This window comes from Engystomops pustulosus, chromosome 8, assembly GCF_040894005.1.
Source record: "Engystomops pustulosus chromosome 8, aEngPut4.maternal, whole genome shotgun sequence".
NCBI classification, from domain to species: domain Eukaryota; kingdom Metazoa; phylum Chordata; class Amphibia; order Anura; family Leptodactylidae; genus Engystomops; species Engystomops pustulosus.
Window position 1 is genome coordinate 70,994,721 of NC_092418.1, and position 21,659 is coordinate 71,016,379.

The window sequence follows — 21,659 nt, forward strand, 5'->3', positions numbered from 1 at the left end:
ATCCCGGGTGTTAGTGCCGGGTCTGGGCTGTGATATCACAGCCCGACACCGGCACTTTACTGACCCGATGTCCCGAAATCTTCTTCTGACGCAGTGACATTCACCCTGTGCTTATAATGTCAGCATGTGAATGCAGTTGTGTGCATTGCTATCACATCCATTCATATTGTCAGTATCAAAATAGCATATTGCAAGCAAAATTGGAGAGGGCACATTATAGTACTTGGGTACAAAAGTTAGGATTAATTTGGAAGCTTTTATACATTTTAGGCTGGGATAAACATAACTGTATATAAATATAAAGTATAGTTTTAAATTTTTAAAAAACATCAAAATGCAATTTTCTATTTGTCTTTAAAAGAATTAAACATTAATGGATTTATTCAGGGCTGTTATAAATAAAGATCCTTGTTGTTTGTTGTTGTAGATTGAAATCTGGTTCTAAAATAATAATACAGTTTTTTTTCTTTGCCACATATGATTGTGGTTAATCCAACCAGCCACAGTTTCACTACATCCTATAGAAGACCCCTTTGTTATTGTGAACCATGTATTTCCTCGTCACCGGGGGTCCTCCCCAGCAGAGCTTAGATTTCTGCTTTCACTAAGAGAAGATGTTAGATAAAATCATCAGCCTAATTTTGACACAGGAAGTCATGTGCAGTAAATGAAAACCACAAACAATGGTGAGAAAAACAAAATGTGTTTATGTATATGATCCTACAGAGGTGAAACCTTTTATACTATATTTTTTAATAAATCACACAATCTAATCACACACAACCCCTCTAAGATTATCTATTGCTCCCATGTGTCTTGAAAAACAGTAGATTTTGTTGTGGAGAACATCATTGGAACTGTTCATTTACAAAAGAGAAAGAAAGACATGCTGACTTTGTCTTTGGGTTCTTATACACCCACTCCCATATTTACTTTCACTTTATTCTGTACCTGCTCTAGTTCAACTATGTTCTTCTTATACACTGATGCCTAAAATTGTTTCAATAGTCTGACCAGTGATTTGTTTGAGAGTAAAACTATGTACCGTATATACTCAAGTATAAGCCGAGTTTTTCAGCACAAAAAATGCACTGAAAACCCCTAACTCGGCTCATACTCGAGTCAAGAAAAAAAAAAAAGTGTACCCACCTTCCGACTCCCAGACCCCCCCGCCACGCCCCCCACCCCCCGCCAGGTCCTCTTCCATACGTCGTGGCCCCGGCATCAGCTCTGTGTCCCGGTCCGTCACAGGCATAGTGACGCCAGCCACGCACTGACATTCTAATGTGTGTGCCGGCATCGGCACTACAGGGGCTGGCAGGCTATATACTGGGGGGGCTGTGACCAATGCATTTCCCACCCTCGGCTTATACTCGAGTCAATAGGTTTTACCTTTTTTGTGTTAAAATTAGGGGTCTCGGCTTATACTCGGGTCGGCTTATACTCGAGTATATATGGTACATACCATTAGCATTTGCCTCTCCTGATACAGAATTTTAAATGCACTTGCAGCAGCTGCTTGACACTGGTCTCTAAAGCTACGTTTACTATCTTGAAGCCTTAAGGCTTATTTTTGTGCTGTAGTTTTGCACAGTGTAATAGCATTTTGTACATAATTTCCTCATCCAAAGTGTATAACTTAACATTTAATGAAACAGAAGCAGATGAAGAAAGATGACACCGTTCCTGTGTGGCGACAGTGTTTTTAACAGAGGTTTCATTATAACACATTGGGGCACTTTTGCTCACAAAGCCGCTTGAGTTCACTGAAAGTGCATTGTTCGTTTATAATGCAGCGTGCGGCGATTCAAGATGGTGCACCTGAAATCATGAATGTGTCACTTCCGCGCTCAGGTCCGAGTTCACCATCTTTTTTGTGATGCATCTTTAACAAAGGGCATGCAACACAATTTCAAAGTTAAATACGGTGCTCAATCCGAATCAGTCTGACGGAACGACGGCACGCCCCCTAATTTGTGTCGTATGGAAGCCAGCGCAGCTACACCACAAAAGGGTCACGAGCACCACAATTGCAGCGCACACACTTCTTAAATACCTTTGCAATCCGTTTTGTGAATGAGAAAAGTCCGACGAAAGTGCAGCGCAAAGCCATCAGTAAATGTGCCCCATTATAACTTATAAGCCTTGAGACTCTTAGTACCATATGCTTTATACTGCTGTCTTACCAGAACCCAGATGCAATTGACTGTCACAAGATACTTGTACCAGCTTCTCCATAACCCGACATGTCATTTCTGCTTCCACGAAAATAACTGCAAAGCAAAGGCAGATACTATAATATTTATTACTAGACTAATGTGATTACAATTCTCTGTAAGTCTCTTAGTCTATATGTACTATTGTCAGATCAAAAGCAGCTATGAGAAATGTCAATCGGCAATTTGCATTTATGTGGCTTGCATTTTTTAAGATTTTCATAACTTATAGTCTATGTGTGATCATAAATAAACAGACTAGGACTAGAGTCCACTGCAAAGCGTTGTCGGCCAAGGCGAAGCACAGAATCGTGAAACAGAAACGTGGTCCCGGACAGGCAGCAGGTAGAGACAGGCAGCACAGGATCAACGTCAAATGCAAAGCAGGAGGTCAGGGCAGGCAAGACTATTGCACAGGCCATGGAACGCATAGAAGCGCAAAGATTCGGCAGGGGACACAAGAAGAGGCCAGAAATTTAACAGAATGGGCCAGCGCCAATTATTGGCTCGCTGGCCCTTTAAATCTCCGGAAGCCGCCGTGCATGCCCTAGTAGACGGGGATGCACGCACCAGAACGATGGAGCCAGCGCTGGATTGAGGAAAGATGAGGCAGACAGTGAGGGTCCTGGGGAGCAGAGAGGGGCGCGGGTGCGCCTGCATCCCGGGACATGGGTTGCATGAGCACCCGTGAAAGTTTAATTCATATGTATAAGCAGAACACAGCATATCAGTAGATAAAGCACAAACACTAGCAATGCTTTACTATACATTACACACAGACATGAGCAGGGGCAGCAGTAAAGGGAGACATCACTTTCTCTCTCCATGTGCCCAGCCTCATTTACATAATAAAGAAAAGAGGATTTTACAATGATTAATTATTAATTCACTAGATAATGTTTGGGGTGGAATCATTGTGAGCTGCTTGACCGTAACATTTAAATGGGGGATTCTACCCCAAAATCACCCCCACCCACTTCGCTTTAGTTGAAATGGCCACTCTGTGGTCCGACTAGGACCCTAGAGATGTGTATAGTAAGAGCCTGTGAGCCACTGCATCTGCATAGGCTGACAGTGATAATAATATTGCAGGGTATTATAATTAACAAGCAATCGGATGATTGCTCAGTGTCTTACATTACACAGTGCAAAATATCTGTGCACTGTGTAAACTGTATCTGAGCTTGAACAAGTGATTAGAAGATCATGTCAGTAAAAGTTAAAAAAAATATTAAAAATGAAGGTTTTTTTAAAAATTAGATAATAAAAGAAAGTGCAAGATCCCTAAACACCACAATTCCCTGAACACAAATTATAAAGTACGAAAAAAACACTAAATCACAAAGAACCCCTACATATTTGGTATTGCCGCGTCCGTAACAATCTGTACAATAAATTTTAATGATAATTGGACCGCTGTAAAAAAAAAAAATCTGAAAAACTAGCCAAAAATACACATTTTTTATCACTTTGCTTTACAAAAAAATGTTCTAAAAAGTGATCATAAAAAGTTACAAACACCAAAATGGTACCACTAAAAAGAACAACTTGTCACACAAAAAATAAGCCCACATTTCACAGTGGCACAAACTGGGCATCACATAACAGGCATACATAATAGGGAACACATACACGACGTCACATAATAGGCACTGAACTTTCCAGAAATAATTGCAATTTCCATCTTGGGCATCCATGGCACATCATATTTGTAATAATAATAATAATAATAATTCTTTATTTATATAGTGCACACAGATTACGCAGCGCTGTACAAAGCATGTCAAATTGGTCCCTGTCCCAATGGGGCTCACAATCTAAACAACCTAACAGTATGTTTTGGAGTGTCAGAGGAAACCTACGCAAACACGGAGAGAACATACATACTCTTTGCAGATGTTGACCTGGGTGGGATTCTAACCTAGGCAAACATGCACATGTGGGGTAATTCTATACTCAAGAGAAATACTTTTACACAGTTTTGGGGGTTATTTCATCTTTTATCACTTGTGGCTATAAAAAATGAGGGTTAAAAGTGACCTTTAAAGGAAAATGTTCACCTTTTTCCTTTCTCCTTTTTAAGGTCTAATTGAATCAAACACCTTACAGGCAAATACACATATTGCACCTTGCTAAATTATCCAAGGTGTGCACTTTCCAAAATTGTTGTATCACTTGTCGGGGTTCCCCTCTGTTTGGTACCACTATGGCTCTCCAAATGCATCCTGACACATGTAAAGGATGTCTGTCAAATTTGTCTTCTAGAAGGCAAACATCCCTCTTTCTCTTCTGAGCCCTACTGTGTACCCATACAACATTATATATGCACATGTAAGGCAATTCTAGACTAGGAAGAAATAGTTTTACACATTTTGGGGGTTGTTTCATCTTTTATCCATTATGGCTTAAAATATATTGGGGTAAAAGTGACCTTTTCGAGAAAATTTTCACATTTTTCCTTTTTGGGGCCTAATTGAATGAAACACCTGTTGGGGCAAATACATAAATTATACCTTGCTAAATTCTCCAATGGCTGTACTTTCCAAAATGGTGTCACTTGTTGGGGTTCTCCTCTGTTTTGGTACCACTAGGACTCTCTAAATGCATCCTGACACATGAAAACCTTTACATCAATTTTTGCCTCCAAAAAAACGAAACAACCCTCTTTCCCTTCCAAGTGCCCCCGTGTGCCCGTACAGCAGGGTACAGTGACACAATGGGTATTGGCATACTCAGGAGAAATAGCATCAAACATTGTAAAATGCATTTTCCTTTTTAACCCATTGTGAATGTGCAAATTTTAGTGCTGAATGAATATATTGTTAGATAAAATTACATTTCTGTAATTTCACTTCTGTATATTTTCACCCTCATGAAACGCTCATAGGGTTAACAAACTTCCCAAAGGTTGTTTTTTGAGCGGTGCAGTTTCTGAAATTGTGTAATTTGGGGTTTTCTATCATATAGGCCTTATAAAGTCTCTTTTAACTAAATTGATCACTTCAAAAATAGGTTTTGATGATCTTCGTGAAAATCGTAAAAATCACACCTAAAGTTATAATCCTCCTAACATCCTAAAAAAGGAAAGGGTGTAAAATGATGGCAAGTTAAAGCAGACATATGGAAAATGTTAGTTAACGAGTTATTTTGGTAATATAACTTTCCAAAAAGTTTGAATTCGGAAAAAACATCGGGGGTCATTTACTAAGGGCCCGATTTGCATTTCCCCAGGTATAGGATGGTGCATTCCGGCGGACCTCGGAACTTCAGTGCAGCGACATCTAATGGACATCAGAGAAACTGCCTTAGTGAATTGCCGGAAGACCCGAATCCACGTCACAGAACGCGCCGCTGGATTGGGCCGGGTAATTAAATCTGTCAGGAAGGTGCAAAATGGCCAAGTCGTTAAGGTGTTGATATTTACATGAAAGTACAAAGATCACAATGTGAGTCGTTTGCAATACAATATATTGGAATGTGATAGAGGATATTGGTCTTAGGACTGCCCTGACCCTCACACTCTCCTTTTTCACTTTTTACTCCAAAAGGTACATCAATTGCAGCATATCTCGCATCCTTGAAATACATCTAGGGCCAGGGGGAAATATCACAAATTGCTACAGTAGAAAAAAAGGTTTGCGTGCATATAGTTCCTGTTTAAAAAATCCTGTTTGGCACCCCTTTCTGTTTTTTTTACAACTTTTTAATTGTAGTTAAAAGTTAAAAGAAAAAGAAAACTATATTAATATCACAATACAATTATATCGTTAATGGGAGACGTGTTTCATACCCGAACCAGGTACGTCATCAGTCCATCAATGAAAAATCCAGAAAAGGACGCCAATCAGCATTTTTTTAAACACCAGCTATATGCTCGCAAACCTTTTTTCTGCAATATACCCACTGGTGAAGAAACTGTGGGTCCAAGGGCAGCCCTGTGGATTTGACCTGCAAAAGCGTTTAAAGTTGGTTGTCGCTTCTGACAAAACTCATCAAGGTGAGCACCTAGATATAAGTTACTAACTGGAAACCTCTACTACTAAACCTGCTGCACTATATTTGCGCTCTCCAATCTTTTTCTTTTCCACAAAACTCTAAGTTGCTTAACCCCTTCCCGCCGCAGCCCTTTTTAGTTTTTGCGTTTTCATTTTTCACTCCCCACCTTCAAAAATCTATAACTTTTTTATTTTTCCATGTACAGAGCTGTGTTATGGCTTATTTTCTGTATAACAAATTACACTTCAAAATGGTGATATATAATATTCCATGCCGTGTACTGGGAAGCGGTAAAAAAAATTCCAAATGCAGTGAAATTGGTAAAAAACGCATTTGTGCCATTTTCTTGTGGGCTTGGATTTTACAGATTTCACTGTATGCCCGAAATTACATATCAACTTTTCTTTGGGTAGGTATGATTACGGGGATATCAAATTTGTATAGGTTTAATAATGTTTTTATACATTTTCAAAAATTAAAACCTCCTCCACAAGAATTTTTTTTTTAAATTTTGCCATCTTCTGGCGCTAATAACTTTTTTATACTTTGGTATACCAAGCTTTGGTAGGTGTCGTTTTTTGACGCTTTTGATTACGTTTACAATGTTATAATTTTTAGGACTGTACGACTTTTTGATCACTTTTTATAGAATTTTGTTTTTCTTTTAAACAGTATGGCAGTAAATGGGGATTTTCCTCCTCATTCATTACAATGTGCTGATGGCACATTGTAATGAATAGGTTAAAACGAAGACCCAAGGCAGTCATGGCGACGGATCACGGCTCCCCGATGATGTCACGGGGAGGGACGATCCTAGGCAAGATGGCGGCCCCCATGCGCCGTGATCAGTGGGAAAACACCCACGATCGTTGCTGGCACCGATCGCAGGTGATACCGGTAAGCCTTTGCTGCAATATGCAGCAAAGACTTACCAGCTATGGAGAGGGCTCAGCCCGTGAACCCTCACCATGCACCCGCATCCGGCATGTTACGCTCTATAACGTCACATATCGGTAAGGGGTTAAAGGGGTATTCACACAAAGACTCATGATAGCAAACAACAAGTTCTCTAATTCACTGTTAATAACAAAAATGTAGCATTTCACAGATATAAGCCAAACCTGTCTCTATCAGTCCTGGTATACACAATTTCAGTTGCCCCTAGACACTTCCCTGTAACTTCTGACTTTGGGTCGGTGCAGCCATCTTGGAATTGTATATGACAGCGTGCAGATAAGATTTCTGCCAATCTCTGCTGTGTGCCTGTAGCCACAGCCCCTGCACAGAGCTCACACCGATCACTTAATGCCAGGACATTATGAGCAGAGAGAGAGGCTACAAACTACAATGAGATAAGTGATATGGGGAAAGGTGGAGGCAGGCACATCTCTGTGAGAACGCAGAGGTAGCAGAGCTCACAGTGTAACAGTGTAAAAGTCTGTCAGCCTCTCTGTATTCTCATGCATCTCATGCAACGCTCATCTGTCTCATCTCTCTTTCTATGTGTCAGTGTGTTAGTATAATGTCAGAAGCCAGATGAAAGTGCATATACTCCGGTACCCTGATAATCTAACAAAATTGTCACCCTACAAAACTAGATGGATCATAATGTGTCTGCTTAGAGAGGCAAAAAAAGCAAAAACACTGAGTAAAATTGTAAAATAAGGGGTTAAAATGATCATTATTGTGTAAACATCACTAGGGTATTGAGATGTGAGAATTTTCTTTCATGTGAAAACCCCTTTAAGTGGTTATCCATTTGAGAATGATTTATCTCCAAGGGGAGCTCACTCCCTAAACTGTCTATACTTGCAGTCTACCCAGCGTGCCTCTAAGGTTCTCATACAGGTACCAAGTAGCGTTCTTCAATTTGTACAGGAATTCTCTGATTGGTGGCGAATTTGCAGTTAATTTAAAGGGGTATTCCAGGAATCAGCATAATTCATATGCAAATGGATGCTCAAAACATAAGCTAATGTGTAATTAGTTGTTATTTAAAATTATTCTCCCCTTAGCAGAAAAATGCTGATGACATACACTGTGATGAAGAATTAAAATGCTACTGGCCCTTTAATCAGTCCGTTTATTTCCTCTGCGCGGTCCATCGCAGAACAGAAGATGGCCGCTGGTCACATGTCCACATCACATGTCCTGCACCTGCCTGGGCAGGGTCATGTGATCACCACTATGTTTGGCTGTAGTCAGTTGGTTGCAGTGCACCCAGTATGGCCAGTGTTGTGGTGATGGCAGTTACACATCATTACTATGGTAACAGAGCAAGAAAACCTGTTACAGCATCACTGGGAGCAGAGCATAAGTGGTAGGAGGAGTTACTGAGAACTAAAGGATCATGGAACTTGTAGTTTCCAGTGGCGGCCATCTTAGTGATAACTCCACCTACTTTAGAGAGGCCATAAAATTTAGTAAATCATAAAATCAAACTATTTAAGCTCCGTTTTGTGACTAATGACATTGAGTATTGTTGTATTAATTTATTTATATCATCATGGGTTTTTGTGTCAGACCTTCATATTCCCGGCATACCCCTTTAATTTAGTGCGCTTGTCACTTATCCATTCAGTTACTAGTCTATATACATTTAGATAGATCCTTGACCTGATCTACGATCTCTGAAAGTGATGGTAGAGTCGACACTAACCAATTATTTAAGAGGCTGCGTTTAGCTGTCAACAAGAGTATGTGGACAATGGCCACTTTAGTGGTTTTTGTCCCCTCATTTTTCCCCTGTGGAGCGGCCGAGTGGAAGAGAAAAGCTAATGGCTGGAGGGGGATCATGAACCCATAATACAGAAATTTATAAAAATCCTTCCAAAAGGATTGTACTAAGGGGCATGACCATATTGAGTTAAATAAATCCACCAGGGAGGTGGACACTTGTAATTCTATCCAATCAGGTTTCTGAGGCCAGAATGTTGAAGGCATACGTTGCAGCGTGCATTAACTTGAAAAAGGTTTTCCGCAATTTTTCACTGATTATGTATTTGCGTAACCCAAGCCTGTGTTTATTTCCCCAACCTTACACAATTCTAGAAGAAACTGCCCTAATTTGCCCTCAATTTCCGCTCCCTGTATGGAAATAGCTAAATCTGAATCTTCCCTTCTAGGTTTTTGTAATAGGCTTGGCAAGGATATTGAACTCTTTGGTCCATCATCAGGTTGGTTAAGTAGGAGCAATTTGTTCAGTATGCCTGCAACGGGGCATACAGGAATTCCTGTCTCGGTGGCAGACGAAATTCAGAAGTTAGTTCTGCTACAGTATTTACTCACGGTTTAATTTTGTGTAAAATTGGAATTAATTCAGCTTGTAAAAGGATGATGGTGACTTCCCAATCTTTATGCCTAGGTATTTAATATGATGTGATCCATAACCTTAGGAATATATTTTATCTGGTCTGAAATGAAAAGTAAGATATCCTCTGCAAATAGGTCATTAGACCCCCATTCTGATTCTATCCTTATCCCCTGGTTTAGAAATGAGTCTTTCCAATCATGTGCCAATGATTCCACCACAAAATCAAACATTAATTGAGACAATGGGCACCACTTATATGTATCTCTGTGTTATGTGAGTCTATTAGAGAGGTATCCTGGGAAGTATATGACTGCCGTTATGTCTGTGTATAGGGTCATCAACAAGGTACGGAATGGCCCCTTAATTGAAAATTTATCAAGAACTTGATCCAGCCTGAATGCACCCTGAATGCACTTTTTCCCATCATGGGCGGCTGGACCTTTAGCGTATCCAAAACCGCTAGGTCCCTTCATATATTAGAGACTGCGGCTCTAATGAAGCCAACATGTGGACTGCTAATAAGGCTAGGCAAGTAGATTGATAGGCAGTCGGCCAATATTTTCGCCACTAATTTAAGAAACTGTTAATCAGATTAATCGTTAGTTAGTTAGTTAGTTAGTTTTAACTATAATTTAAGCTAAATTAGCAAAAGGTGGGTGTCTGCTGCTGTGTAAAAGGGTATTAAAGTAATGCGAAAGGACAAGGGAGACCTGCTCTCTTGGACCTGTATATGCCTCACCTAGAACGCTGTCAGGCCCTGGGGTATTTTCTGTCGCTAGACCCCTAATTGCTGCTGATACTTCTTCTGGGGTAATATGTGCGTTAAGACTATTCTTTAGTTAGATGAGGAAACTGAAGCCATTACAAGTATGCTTCACCCTTATTTACGTCAAATGGGTCAGTGTCCGTGTAAAGAAACAAATAGATTTGGCAAAATATAGTTAATACCTCGCTTGGGTCATCGTGAATAATGCCCAAAGAGGTCATTAATCTGGTAATATGCACTATTGCTCTAGGGTTGCCAAGATATGGCCCAATTTATTACTAAATGAAAACCTCTCGACCTCGTTGACCTATGGTGTTCCTGACTTTCAAGCAGAGATTCGTGCAGGGCCTAGCCAATTTCCAACCCTTAAGAACTATTAGAGAGGCCGAGTTAATGTGTGAGGTATAGGCCTGTTGGAGAGCCTCACTACACTTACTAAACTTTTTTGACTTGTTTCTTGCCACATCCTACAATAGTGCTATCTTTAGTAGCACTATTATAATATTTAAACTCAGTCCATCAACCTCTCAATTATTGCAGTAATACTCATCTGACATACAAGAAGGAAAGTGGCATATAAAGTATGTACCTGGCTTGTATGAGTATTTAAGTGAAACAGAAAATGGTCCAATATGACCATTTGTTCTATATTTGTGCTTACCATCCTATCCATTAGAGTGTTTCTATCCAGGATGTTATCAAGTTGCGACCATGTGTGATTCTCCATGTTATAGATGCTTAGATCTCCTGCAGGGGTTTCCAGGAGAGCATGTATAATTCTATGGTTTTCTGAAATAATTTGTGATCGTATGGTAATAGCCGAATACTTATTCATCAAAATAATAGCCCCTCCTCGTTTGGTTGACTCCGACAACCCAACAACATCAGACACCCACAGGGGTTTCCTGAGTTTTATCTCATCTCAGTACTCGGTACTCAGATGGGACTCCAACAATAGCCCCACATCTATCTGCAGAGGTTTTAGGTGTCTCAATAACATGGAATGCTTCTGTGGAGATAGAAGGCCCTTAACATCCCATAAAACTATCTCTAAAGACATACTATCAAAAGTAGGTTCTGATCTTCACACAAGGGCCAGTTACATGACATGTTAATCTCCATATTTCCCCCCTTAGAAATGGCTAATAACATATAGTAACACTTTAAATGACTATTATCCAGGCATGGACACAATATTAGGACCAGTTAGGACTTCCTCATTTTCCTTCAAGTGGAAGAAACCGACCACCCTTGTTTTCTCAGTGAAAAAAGTCATAGCTACACATGCACAAAGCAATGATTAGCCAAAAAGAGTCCTTCTCATCAAATTCACCTCTATTTTGTCTTAGCTGCTATGAAGCGCTCAAAGGGTTAACAAGCTTTTTAAAAGCTGTTATTAATAGTTTGAGGGTCGCAGATTTGATCTTTTTTCAAAGCTCATTTAAAACAAAAATAATTCCCAAAAAGGTAAAATTGTGAAATCTTGAAAATACAGGAAACCAATGTTCTATTTGTAAATCGGCTGACATTGTGATCAAATATGAAGACATTTTAAAAATTATAAAAATATAAAGCAGATATGTGAGTAATGTTTGTAAGTAACTAATTTGGGTGGTAAAACTATCTGTCTGAAAAAGAGATCATTTTGATTTTTGGAACCGGCAAATTTTTACAAAATACAGAAAGTATTTTGGAAAAATTGTATAACTTTTCCTTACACAAACCATATCACAAAGTCTATGTGAACACATTTGCCTAAGTGCTGTATTACACAAACAAATTTGCCTAATATTCTCCAACATGGTAGCAATGAAAACGTCAGCTTGTCCAGCAAAAAATTATACCTTACATAAGGAAGTGTACTGTAGTATGGAAAAGTTATTGGTGACAGAATATGGCAGAAGCTAAATAAAATATGTTTTTGTACAAAAGATTTGCATTTTTTAATAATCTATTAAAACATCATAAAACTTATATACTGTGGGTACAGAAAGTATTCAGACCCCTTTAAATTTTTCATTGTTTCATATGTTTCATTGCAGCCAATTTGCAAGATCAAAAAAAAATATTTTTTATTTCTCATAATTATACATTTTGCACACCATCTTGGAAGAAAAAACTGAAATGTAGATATTTTTCCTAATTTATTAAACAAGAAAAACTGAAATCACATGGTCTAAGTGTTCAGACCCTTTGCTGTGACACGTATATTTAACTCTTATGCTGTCCATTTCCTTCTGATCCTTCTTGAGATGTTTGTACTCCTTCATTAGAGTCAAGCTGTGTATAATTAAACTGATTGGACTTGATTAGGAAAGGCACACACCTGTCTATATAAGAGCTCACAGTGCATCTCAGAGCACAAAATCGTGAGTTCTAAGGAACTGCCAAAGGAGCTCAGACATAGAATTATGGCAAAAGGTTGCAAAAGAAGTTCTGCAGCACTCAAGGGTCATAAGAGTACAGCTGCCTCCCAAATCCTTAAATGGAAAAAGTTTGGGACAACCACAACTCTTCCCCGACCTGGCCACCCATCAAAACTAAATGGGAGAAAACAACCATGGGAGAAATGCCTTAGTGAGAGGTATTGAAGAACCCCTGTGACTGAGCTCCAGTGATTGTTGCATTTGAGGGAAAGATGAATGCGGCCAAGTGCAGAGATATCCTGGATGAAAACCAGAGTGCTCTGGATCTCAGACTTGGCCGAAGGATCACCCTCCAACAAGACAATGACCCTAAGCAGTGGCTTCAGAACATCTCTAACCATTCTTGACTGGCCCGACCAGAGCCCTGACCTAAACCCAATTGACTTTCTCAGTAGAAACTTGAAAATGTCTGTCCACAAACATTAACCATCCAACATGAGGGAACTGGAGAAGATCTGCAAGGAAGAATGGCAGAGGATCCCCAAATCCAGGTGTGAAAATCTTGTTGCATCATTCCCAAGAAGACTCATGGCTGGACTAGCTCAAAACTCAAGACTGAGCAAAAGGTGTAAATACTTATGACATGTGATATTTCAGTTTTTCTTGTTTAATTAATTAGCAAAATTATCTACATTTCAGATTTTTTTTCTGTCTAGATGGGTTCCAGAGTGTACATTAATGAGCAAAAAAATAACCTTTTTGATCTTTGCTTGCAATGAAACAGTGAAACAGAAACTAAAAAAGAAAATGTAGAAAGAATTTAGAGGGGCCTGAATACGTCCCGTACCAACTGTAAACTTGGTATCCCTGCGATTGCACTCGGGGACAGTTTTAGACAAAGTGCAGCCCTGGGCAAAACTAAAATTGGGGCCCCAAAGTAAAACTATATTATGAACAGTCACAGTCAGTAAGAGGCTCCTATAGACTGATACGATAATAACAATTTGTAGTTTACAAGCAGTAGTATGATAAGGCAATCTGTAATATTAGACTGTAGGATGATTTTATAGAAGATAAATATGAAAGATGATATAGATGACATAGATTTATAGATGCATAAATATAAAGTATATTATATATAGATAGCTAGAATATAGATAGATATAGTAGAAGAGATTTTGAAGATCGATTGATTGATAGATGGATAGATAACAGATAGGTAGATATGTATAGAAGATATACACTCACCGGCCACCTTATTAGGTACACCTGTCCAACTGCTCGGTAACACTTAATTTCTAATCAGCCAATCACATGGCGGTAACTCAGTGCATTTAGGCATGTAGACATGGTCAAGACAATCTCCTGCAGTTCAAACCGAGCATCAGTATGGGGAAGAAAGGTGATTTGAGTGCCTTTGAACGTGGCATGGTTGTTGGTGCCAGAAGGGCTGGTCTGAGTATTTCAGAAACTGCTGATCTACTAGGATTTTCACGCACAACCATCTCTAGGGTTTACAGAGAATGGTCCGAAAAAGAAAAAACATCCAATGAGCGGCAGTTCTGTGGGCGGAAATGCCTTGTTGATGACAGAGGTCAGAGGAGAATGGGCAGACTGGTTCGAGCTGATAGAAAGGCAACAGTGACTCAAATCGCCACCCGTTACAACCAAGGTAGGCAGAAGAGCATCTCTGAACGCACAGTACGTCGAACTTTGAGGCAGATGGGCTACAGCAGCAGAAGACCACACCGGGTGCCACTCCTTTCAGCTAAGAACAGGAAACTGAGGCTACAATTTGCACAAGCTCATCGAAATTGGACAGTAGAAGATTGGAAAAACGTTGCCTGGTCTGATGAGTCTCGATTTCTGCTGCAACATTTGGATGGTAGGGTCAGAATTTGGCGTCAACAACATGAAAGCATGGATCCATCCTGCCTTGTATCAACGGTTCAGGCTGGTGGTGGTGGTGTCATGGTGTGGGGAATATTTTCTTGGCACTCTTTGGGCCCCTTGGTACCAATTGAGCATCGTTGCAATGCCACAGCCTTGTTGCTGACTATGTCCATCCCTTTATGACCACAATGTACCCAACATCTGATGGCTACTTTCAGTAGGATAATGCGCCATGTCATAAAGCTGGAATCATCTCAGACTGGTTTCTTGAACATGACAATGAGTTCACTGTACTCAAATGGCCTCCACAGTCACCAGATCTCAATCCAATAGAGCATCTTTGGGATGTGGTGGAACGGGAGATTCGCATCATGGATGTGCAGCCGACAAATCTGCGGCAACTGTGTGATGCCATCATGTCAATATGGACCAAAATCTCTGAGGAATGCTTCCAGCACCTTGTTGAATCTATGCCACGAAGAATTGAGGCAGTTCTGAAGGCAAAAGGGGGTCCAACCCGTTACTAGCATGGTGTACCTAATAAAGTGGCCGGTGAGTGTATAGATAGATAGACAAAAAGCTAGATAAATAAACGGTTAGATAGACAGATATATAGATAGGAAATAGACAAATTATAGGAGATATATGAGTAGACTGATAGATATATAGACAGGAGATATGATGAGCATCTTCACCTGGGCATTCAACTAAAGGGTATTAAACAAGCAATACATCCTCTGCCCACAATAGTCCACAAGCAGGGAGCCCAAGTAAGACAGGGGTCTCTAGGCAAATGCCTGATCGCACCAACCAAAAGAACAAAGTTTAGGTGTCATTTTCACCACACATAAAATAAGAGCCTGAAAAAAAATTGGCACAAATACATTTTTGGCGTCCCCGCTGAACATAATGTCACCATGCAAACTGGTCAGTACAATTTGTTACATAGAGCACAAGCCCTGATAAAGCTCTGTACACTGAAAATAGAAAAGTTATGGATTTTTTAAAGTTTGAAACTGAAACTCAAAAAGGGCATCGGCAGCAAGTGGTTAATGGTGGGTCTATTTTTGTGGCTGTTATTACCCATTTACCTAATAACCAGTGCTATAAAGCTACACTAGACTGTGGACTGACTGGAGGCAGATATCTTTGTAGACCTGTTTACACTCAGCCTGTGATTCAGGGATATGCAACATGATTGCCACATGATATGACACATGATTAAAAAGCATTATGGAGGCCTCCACCAGATTTTTTTGTGCAGGGGCCTCCACCGAACTTAATCCAGCCCTGCTTTTAATAACTCTTCAGGCAATATTGCCACATAAAAAATAGCAGTGACAATCTCTGAACTGAGTTTGAGAAACAGGAAAAAGTGCCTAGCTCTTTGGTGCACACAGATAAGTCATGCTGAAGCTGTGTAGACCACAGAGTAAGGCACATGCCCAGTGATTGGTTGAAGAAGAGAAGGTTAGCGTTGTACGCTCCTATACAGGAAACGGTTGCTGAACAGAGACAGCTGTGAACACAATGAGATAAGATAGAAGACAGGAATTTAACACACCTAGTGTTTGTGGTTCTACTCATTGTTTAGCACATCACAGAGGGGCGAGGAACTGTGCAGGACCTTGATCTCTTCTACCCACCTTCCCCCTACTGAAGGCTACAGATTTATAACCAAAGCACCTACACAACAGGGACCAAATGTTTAGTGTGTTGCCTCCTTATCTTGGTCTTTGAAGGACAAATTTGTAGATTTGTAATTTTCACTCTTTATTATTTAGTAAGTACTGTAGTGAGAAACTGTAATATTGGAGCCACTAGAGAAGACTAAAGAAGACCTCAATATGTTACCTACTGTAACCTAATGTACACGACACTAACCCTATTATGAGACACCATGAGCTGGCATAGAAGTCAACCATACACACCAAATTTGAGGGTTCATCTTGTCCACACATACCCACCTTTTATAAAAATGTAAATGCACACTTTTTACAAAATTAAACATACTTTTCTGACTTTTCACACCAGATAATTTCCATTCAAAACATGATAAATTTCTTGCCCTTTGGATGTCTCCTCATTTTCCTTTTTTAGGCTTAGAATTTTAATAAATTGTAGCAACGCTTCTAGTTCATAATGTCTTTTTTAAGCAATAGAGAAATGCTAAACAGGTAGATTAAATTATGTAATGGCCAATAACAAAAGCACAGAAATCATTCACAGTATCAAAGGAGATCTGAAAGACCCTACCCAAATATCTTGATTTTATAGGTTCAGAAAAATAGGTTGTAAATCCTAATATTCTGAAATATCAAATATATACTTGAATAAATGCATCGAAATGTTAGCTCAAACTATTACTTTCTCAATAACCATGTGTCTTATCAAGTAATGACCTTTCCATAGTGTCCCTTACCAAGATGTCTTTTGCTAAAAAGTCTAGTTATAATCTTTTAAATATTTGAATCTTTTATCTTTATGCAAATGTACCTTAAAGGGAACCTACCACCACAAATCTACCTATAAAGGTAGATCGGGTGGTAGGTGGATCAATAGGACGTGAGGATAGCCCTTTTAAGGGCTATCCTCAAGTCCCCGCACTTTTTTGGTAACTTTTATTAGGCACATATGTAAATTTTCTTATGCGGCTACTGTGGCGTGGAGTAGCCGCAGCTGAGGCTACACGGTGCGGCTACTCCACGCCCAGTAGCCTCTTTTCTCCTCTTACCGAAAATCTTTGTCCGACGATCCTGCCGTCTGCGCATGTGCAGAACAGCAGCCGGAGCTGCACAGGCGTGGGCAGGATCGTCGGACGAGGGCGCACAGCTACGAGGAGTAGGGGGAGAAAAGAGGCTACTGGAGCGTGGAGTAGCAGCCCGTGTAACCTCAGATGCGGTTACACCACGCCCCAGTAGCCGCATAAGAAAATTTACATATGTACCTAATAAAAGCTACCAAAAAAGTGCGGGGACGTGAGGATTAGCCCTATTGATCCACCTACCACCCGATCTACCTTTATAGGTACATTCGTGGTGGTAGGTTCCCTTTAAAGGAAATCTACCATTGTCATAGGGCCGTATTCCCCATTAATGCCACTTGGTAGCTCCCAGCAGGGTAATTACAGCTCAGTGTTTATTAAGGGATTTGGTGAGGTATGTTTAGTGAAAAATTAACTTTGATATTTATTTAAATGAAAGTCAAGTGCTAAGGCGGTGTGCTCTGAGGCTTTGGATAGTGCAAGCCCTCAGGAGAACTTCCCCTGTATTCTCTGTGCTCCCCCCTCCCCAATCTTACAGAAACAGTGAGTATGTGCTCTATGTGGTGCTCCGAGATGACAATGGGCAGCAGGAGTGGGGAGTGCTGAGTGAGCAGGGAGGCGTGGGAGATGTGCTCCAATATGGCAGCGGTAGATTTCCTTTAACTAGTCAAATGGTAGATATGCAGCTTCATTAAGCTATGCAGTCATTGTAGCAAATCACAAAAAAACTTGGCTCCCATTTCAGACAGGAACATGAAGTGGCACCTTACCTTTCTGCAAGTGAAGTTACATTTGCATATAGTTTAGGTATATGACCTGACTTTTCAGCAACAGAAAGCTTAGTAAGAGGCACCATAGGAAACTTGAATAACTTGTTGTTTTTCAAGATGGTAAAAAACACTTGACAGTTTACCTTAAATTAAAAAAAAACTCAAAACCTAGTACTCCTTGTGCTACGTGCTTAGAGGATTGAAATGCTGATGGCTATCAGCCGTAGAATATCTAAAGTTTAATCAAATCACTGTGGTACATTCATTGCGGTAACACTGTGGATTGCCAAGTTGCCACAGAAGGTAAATGTCTGCCCAGATTCAGGGGTTTTTATAGATGAGATTTCTTTAAAATATACTTTATATTTTTTTCATTTTGAATAACACATTTTCTGACCATTATGGGACTTTTATTTATTTATTTTCCTACCTTTTTAACCTTTGCAGTCTATTTGTAATTTTTTTGTTGAGCTTCTGGGTGAAGACCTAGCTGCTGTTACTTAGCTGCTGCTCACGGCTTACTTTCATCCTGCATAAAGCCTCAATTTTGCATTTTTATGTGTCATTAATTGATATTAATTGATAAGTGTCTGACTGTATAAGGACATGTTCTTATTTGGGAATATAATCAATTGCATAGTTTATAGGGTATTCTCGTATGGGCATTGACTTTTAATTTAACACATCTGTCATATACTACATTTCTTCAATTGGAAAAATACCTGTCTGAAGATAATTTCACAGAAATGTAGCCATGTTGGGCCTTAGAACGAGATTGTTGTGATCGAATATGCCCACTGCTGCTGTAGCACAAATTAACAAAGAGTTTTTGCATCTGAAATTGCCTGTAGTTATGTCAGCTGTTACATGATTGTCCCGCAGCCGTCCAGTGGTAATGAATGCTGAATCCAGGTGGTCAAGTTCCTCAATAGTATATGTGTGTCCACTGCTGCCAGAGAGCGGGATGGTTGTATGCAGGGACAATTATCTTGTTTCTAAGGGGCTTGGCTACATCTATGGGAAATTATCTTCACCCAGGTACAACTTTTTAACAACATCCAATTGAGGAAATGTATGTTTATGACAGATGTGAATATCCAGATGAGAATGGAAGAATCCTCCTTTAACTTCTTCAGGAATTTTGTAATGTAATATTGAATTACAATGTGACATGCCACATGTTGTAGCTTTTCAGTGGTTATGTTACTATAATTTAATGAGTTGGCTTAATGGGAAATTGGAGCCCATAACTAGTTAGGAAAAATAAACCTGTAATCACGTCCCTATATGAAGATCACTGAAAACAGTGGTTCTGAAATGGCCCATTACATCCCTCTTATCAATTTCTAGTAAATAGGAGTATGCAGAGAAAGCACAATTTATGCTGCCTTAGCATGATCTCTTCTACAGGAAATTGTGATGTCATCCATGTCACAGGTTTCCTTGGCAATGACCCAAATGCAAAGGCTTTGCACTTGAACAATGTGTAAAGGGTTAAAACTGGCAGAGCATTGATCAGTTTAGCTTGCTGTAATGGTATAGACTAAGACCAAGGTAACATTTGTCATGTTCTAAGATTACAGGGTTGTCTAAAAAAGTAATGGTACTCCAGCTAATTAAATGTAAATGTTTCTTCTTACTGGTTCACTATTACCCTCAAAGTACTATCAACAGTTTCACAACTAAATCTTCCTTTATTCCATGCATTAACTCACTAGTTAAAATTCCATTCTGGAATATGGAATACCCAACAGTTATTTACTCTAGATCTTTGCTTGCTGTTATTCATTGTTTGCTTTCAATAGACATGATAAATCTGTTGATGCGTGTGATATTACACAAGTGAAGAGCGTTGATAAGAGCTGTTGGTTTGAACAAGCCATGCAGCTGTGTAGCATCACATGACCATGGACATATTTCTGTCTGTCCACTGGAAGTGAATGAAGCTTCCTAAAGAATGACACAAATAGAGATCTGGCAAACCATGATGAATTGATATGGAAAGTATATTAGAAAACTGAATAACTTTTCATTACACAAACAGTATCAATTATTTGGTGAAAGTGGACAAATCCTTTAACCTTTTGTAGTCAAGCATGGTCAACCATCACAATTTAGGAAGTATCGGAGGATTAGTGCTTTAAATGATGTGTCCAATCATTCAGGCAACAAGCATTCCAATAATGTTACGGTCTTTCAACATCTACAGCCCAAAAACATTAGATGATGAGAACTAATTTCTAACATGGTTAAGTATAACGCAGCATTATCCAGCTCACAGAACCAATAGCGTCCCAAAACTGCTGCAATGTTACAGGTAGAAACAGTTGTATGTCCTTCTGTATCTATAGTAAGCCTCTCTGTTTCATTCTCTATGGCTTTATTACTCCTACAGTTTCAAAGTGTTCTACCCACAAGAAGAAAAATAAAAACTGACACTAGCCAAAAACTGAAAACCTTTCCTAACACCATTGATGTTGGAAATGTTTCTATTACAATTATAATTGCCAGATATCCTTTGGAAAATGACAGCTATAATTACATTTACCAGATGCAAATGAAAAGAATTTGTAAAGAAAATTTCATCTACTCTTTTAAATCACCAACTTGATTGAGTTCCATCTTTCCAGTGCCCAAGCTCTGTTCACTTTGCTGAAGCAACTTCTTGCTGTAAGTATACATTTCTGCTCCAGCCAGTCACTAGTTAATCACCCTGGGGAGGTTTATGATAATCTAGTTTCTCCCTGGATATTTCAGTATACAGACTACTTATCTAACATGATCTTCCTTATATGACCTTTTATTAATTTCATCTGCTTGAGGCTCCTCGGGCATGGCAAGTGCTGTAAGCTATTGAAATTTGTTCCTACTCATATATACACGGTGTGGTTAGGCACAGAGAGAGTGTAACTGTCATTGTATTATCTGCTAATATTGTGTATATTCTGTATTAATTCTCCTACTACATATATATTGGCTTGTATTGTCATGATACCTTTCTGTCTTAGCCAAACACTACAAATAAAAAGTTACTTTTATTTTTTTTTTTTATCACTTGTTAATCATAACAGCTGATATGGCATGTGGGAGCTTCATCCAGTGATTTCTGGAGAAGTAGTGTGCAGTATGTCAGCACTTCAGCAAGATAGATGGAGACCCGTGGTGACCACAGCAGTGGTAAAACGTGAGGGGTTTAAAGATGACTATAAGCCCCTGTGTAATGTAATTCTATTTTGGAATTTCAAAAAAAATAAGAACTCTTGTGTTTGTATGTATTTCTTTAATACATTAAGCTAAAAAAACAGGATACATTGCAATGTCAATCGACATCGACAGTCAATGTATACTTTTTTTAGATCATTTTAAAAATTAATATACAGCGATAAACTAAAAAACCACAAATCACAGTGAAAAAGTTTTTATATGTGGAACCTGCATTCATTTAAACAGAACTTGAACTGCACATTTCAGGTCTAGTAGCGTTAATCTTAGATTTTGCATTTAGTAACCTGGTAATTTTTGGTGAAATCACATTGCAAAATGTGCTATTAATCTTTAGTACTAACCAAAACTTT

General features: G+C 39.3%; 1 protein-coding gene across 1 annotated transcript in view; it reads right to left on the bottom strand.

Annotated features, from left to right (window-relative positions):
• Positions 1–21,659, bottom strand: part of LOC140074606 (T-cell-specific surface glycoprotein CD28-like) — a 53,507-nt gene that overhangs the window by 31,474 nt on the left and 374 nt on the right. Inside the window, exon 2 of the mRNA XM_072119622.1 lies at positions 2,187–2,273. Coding sequence (XP_071975723.1) covers positions 2,187–2,273 — 87 coding nt within the window. The remainder of the gene's footprint in view (positions 1–2,186; positions 2,274–21,659) is intronic.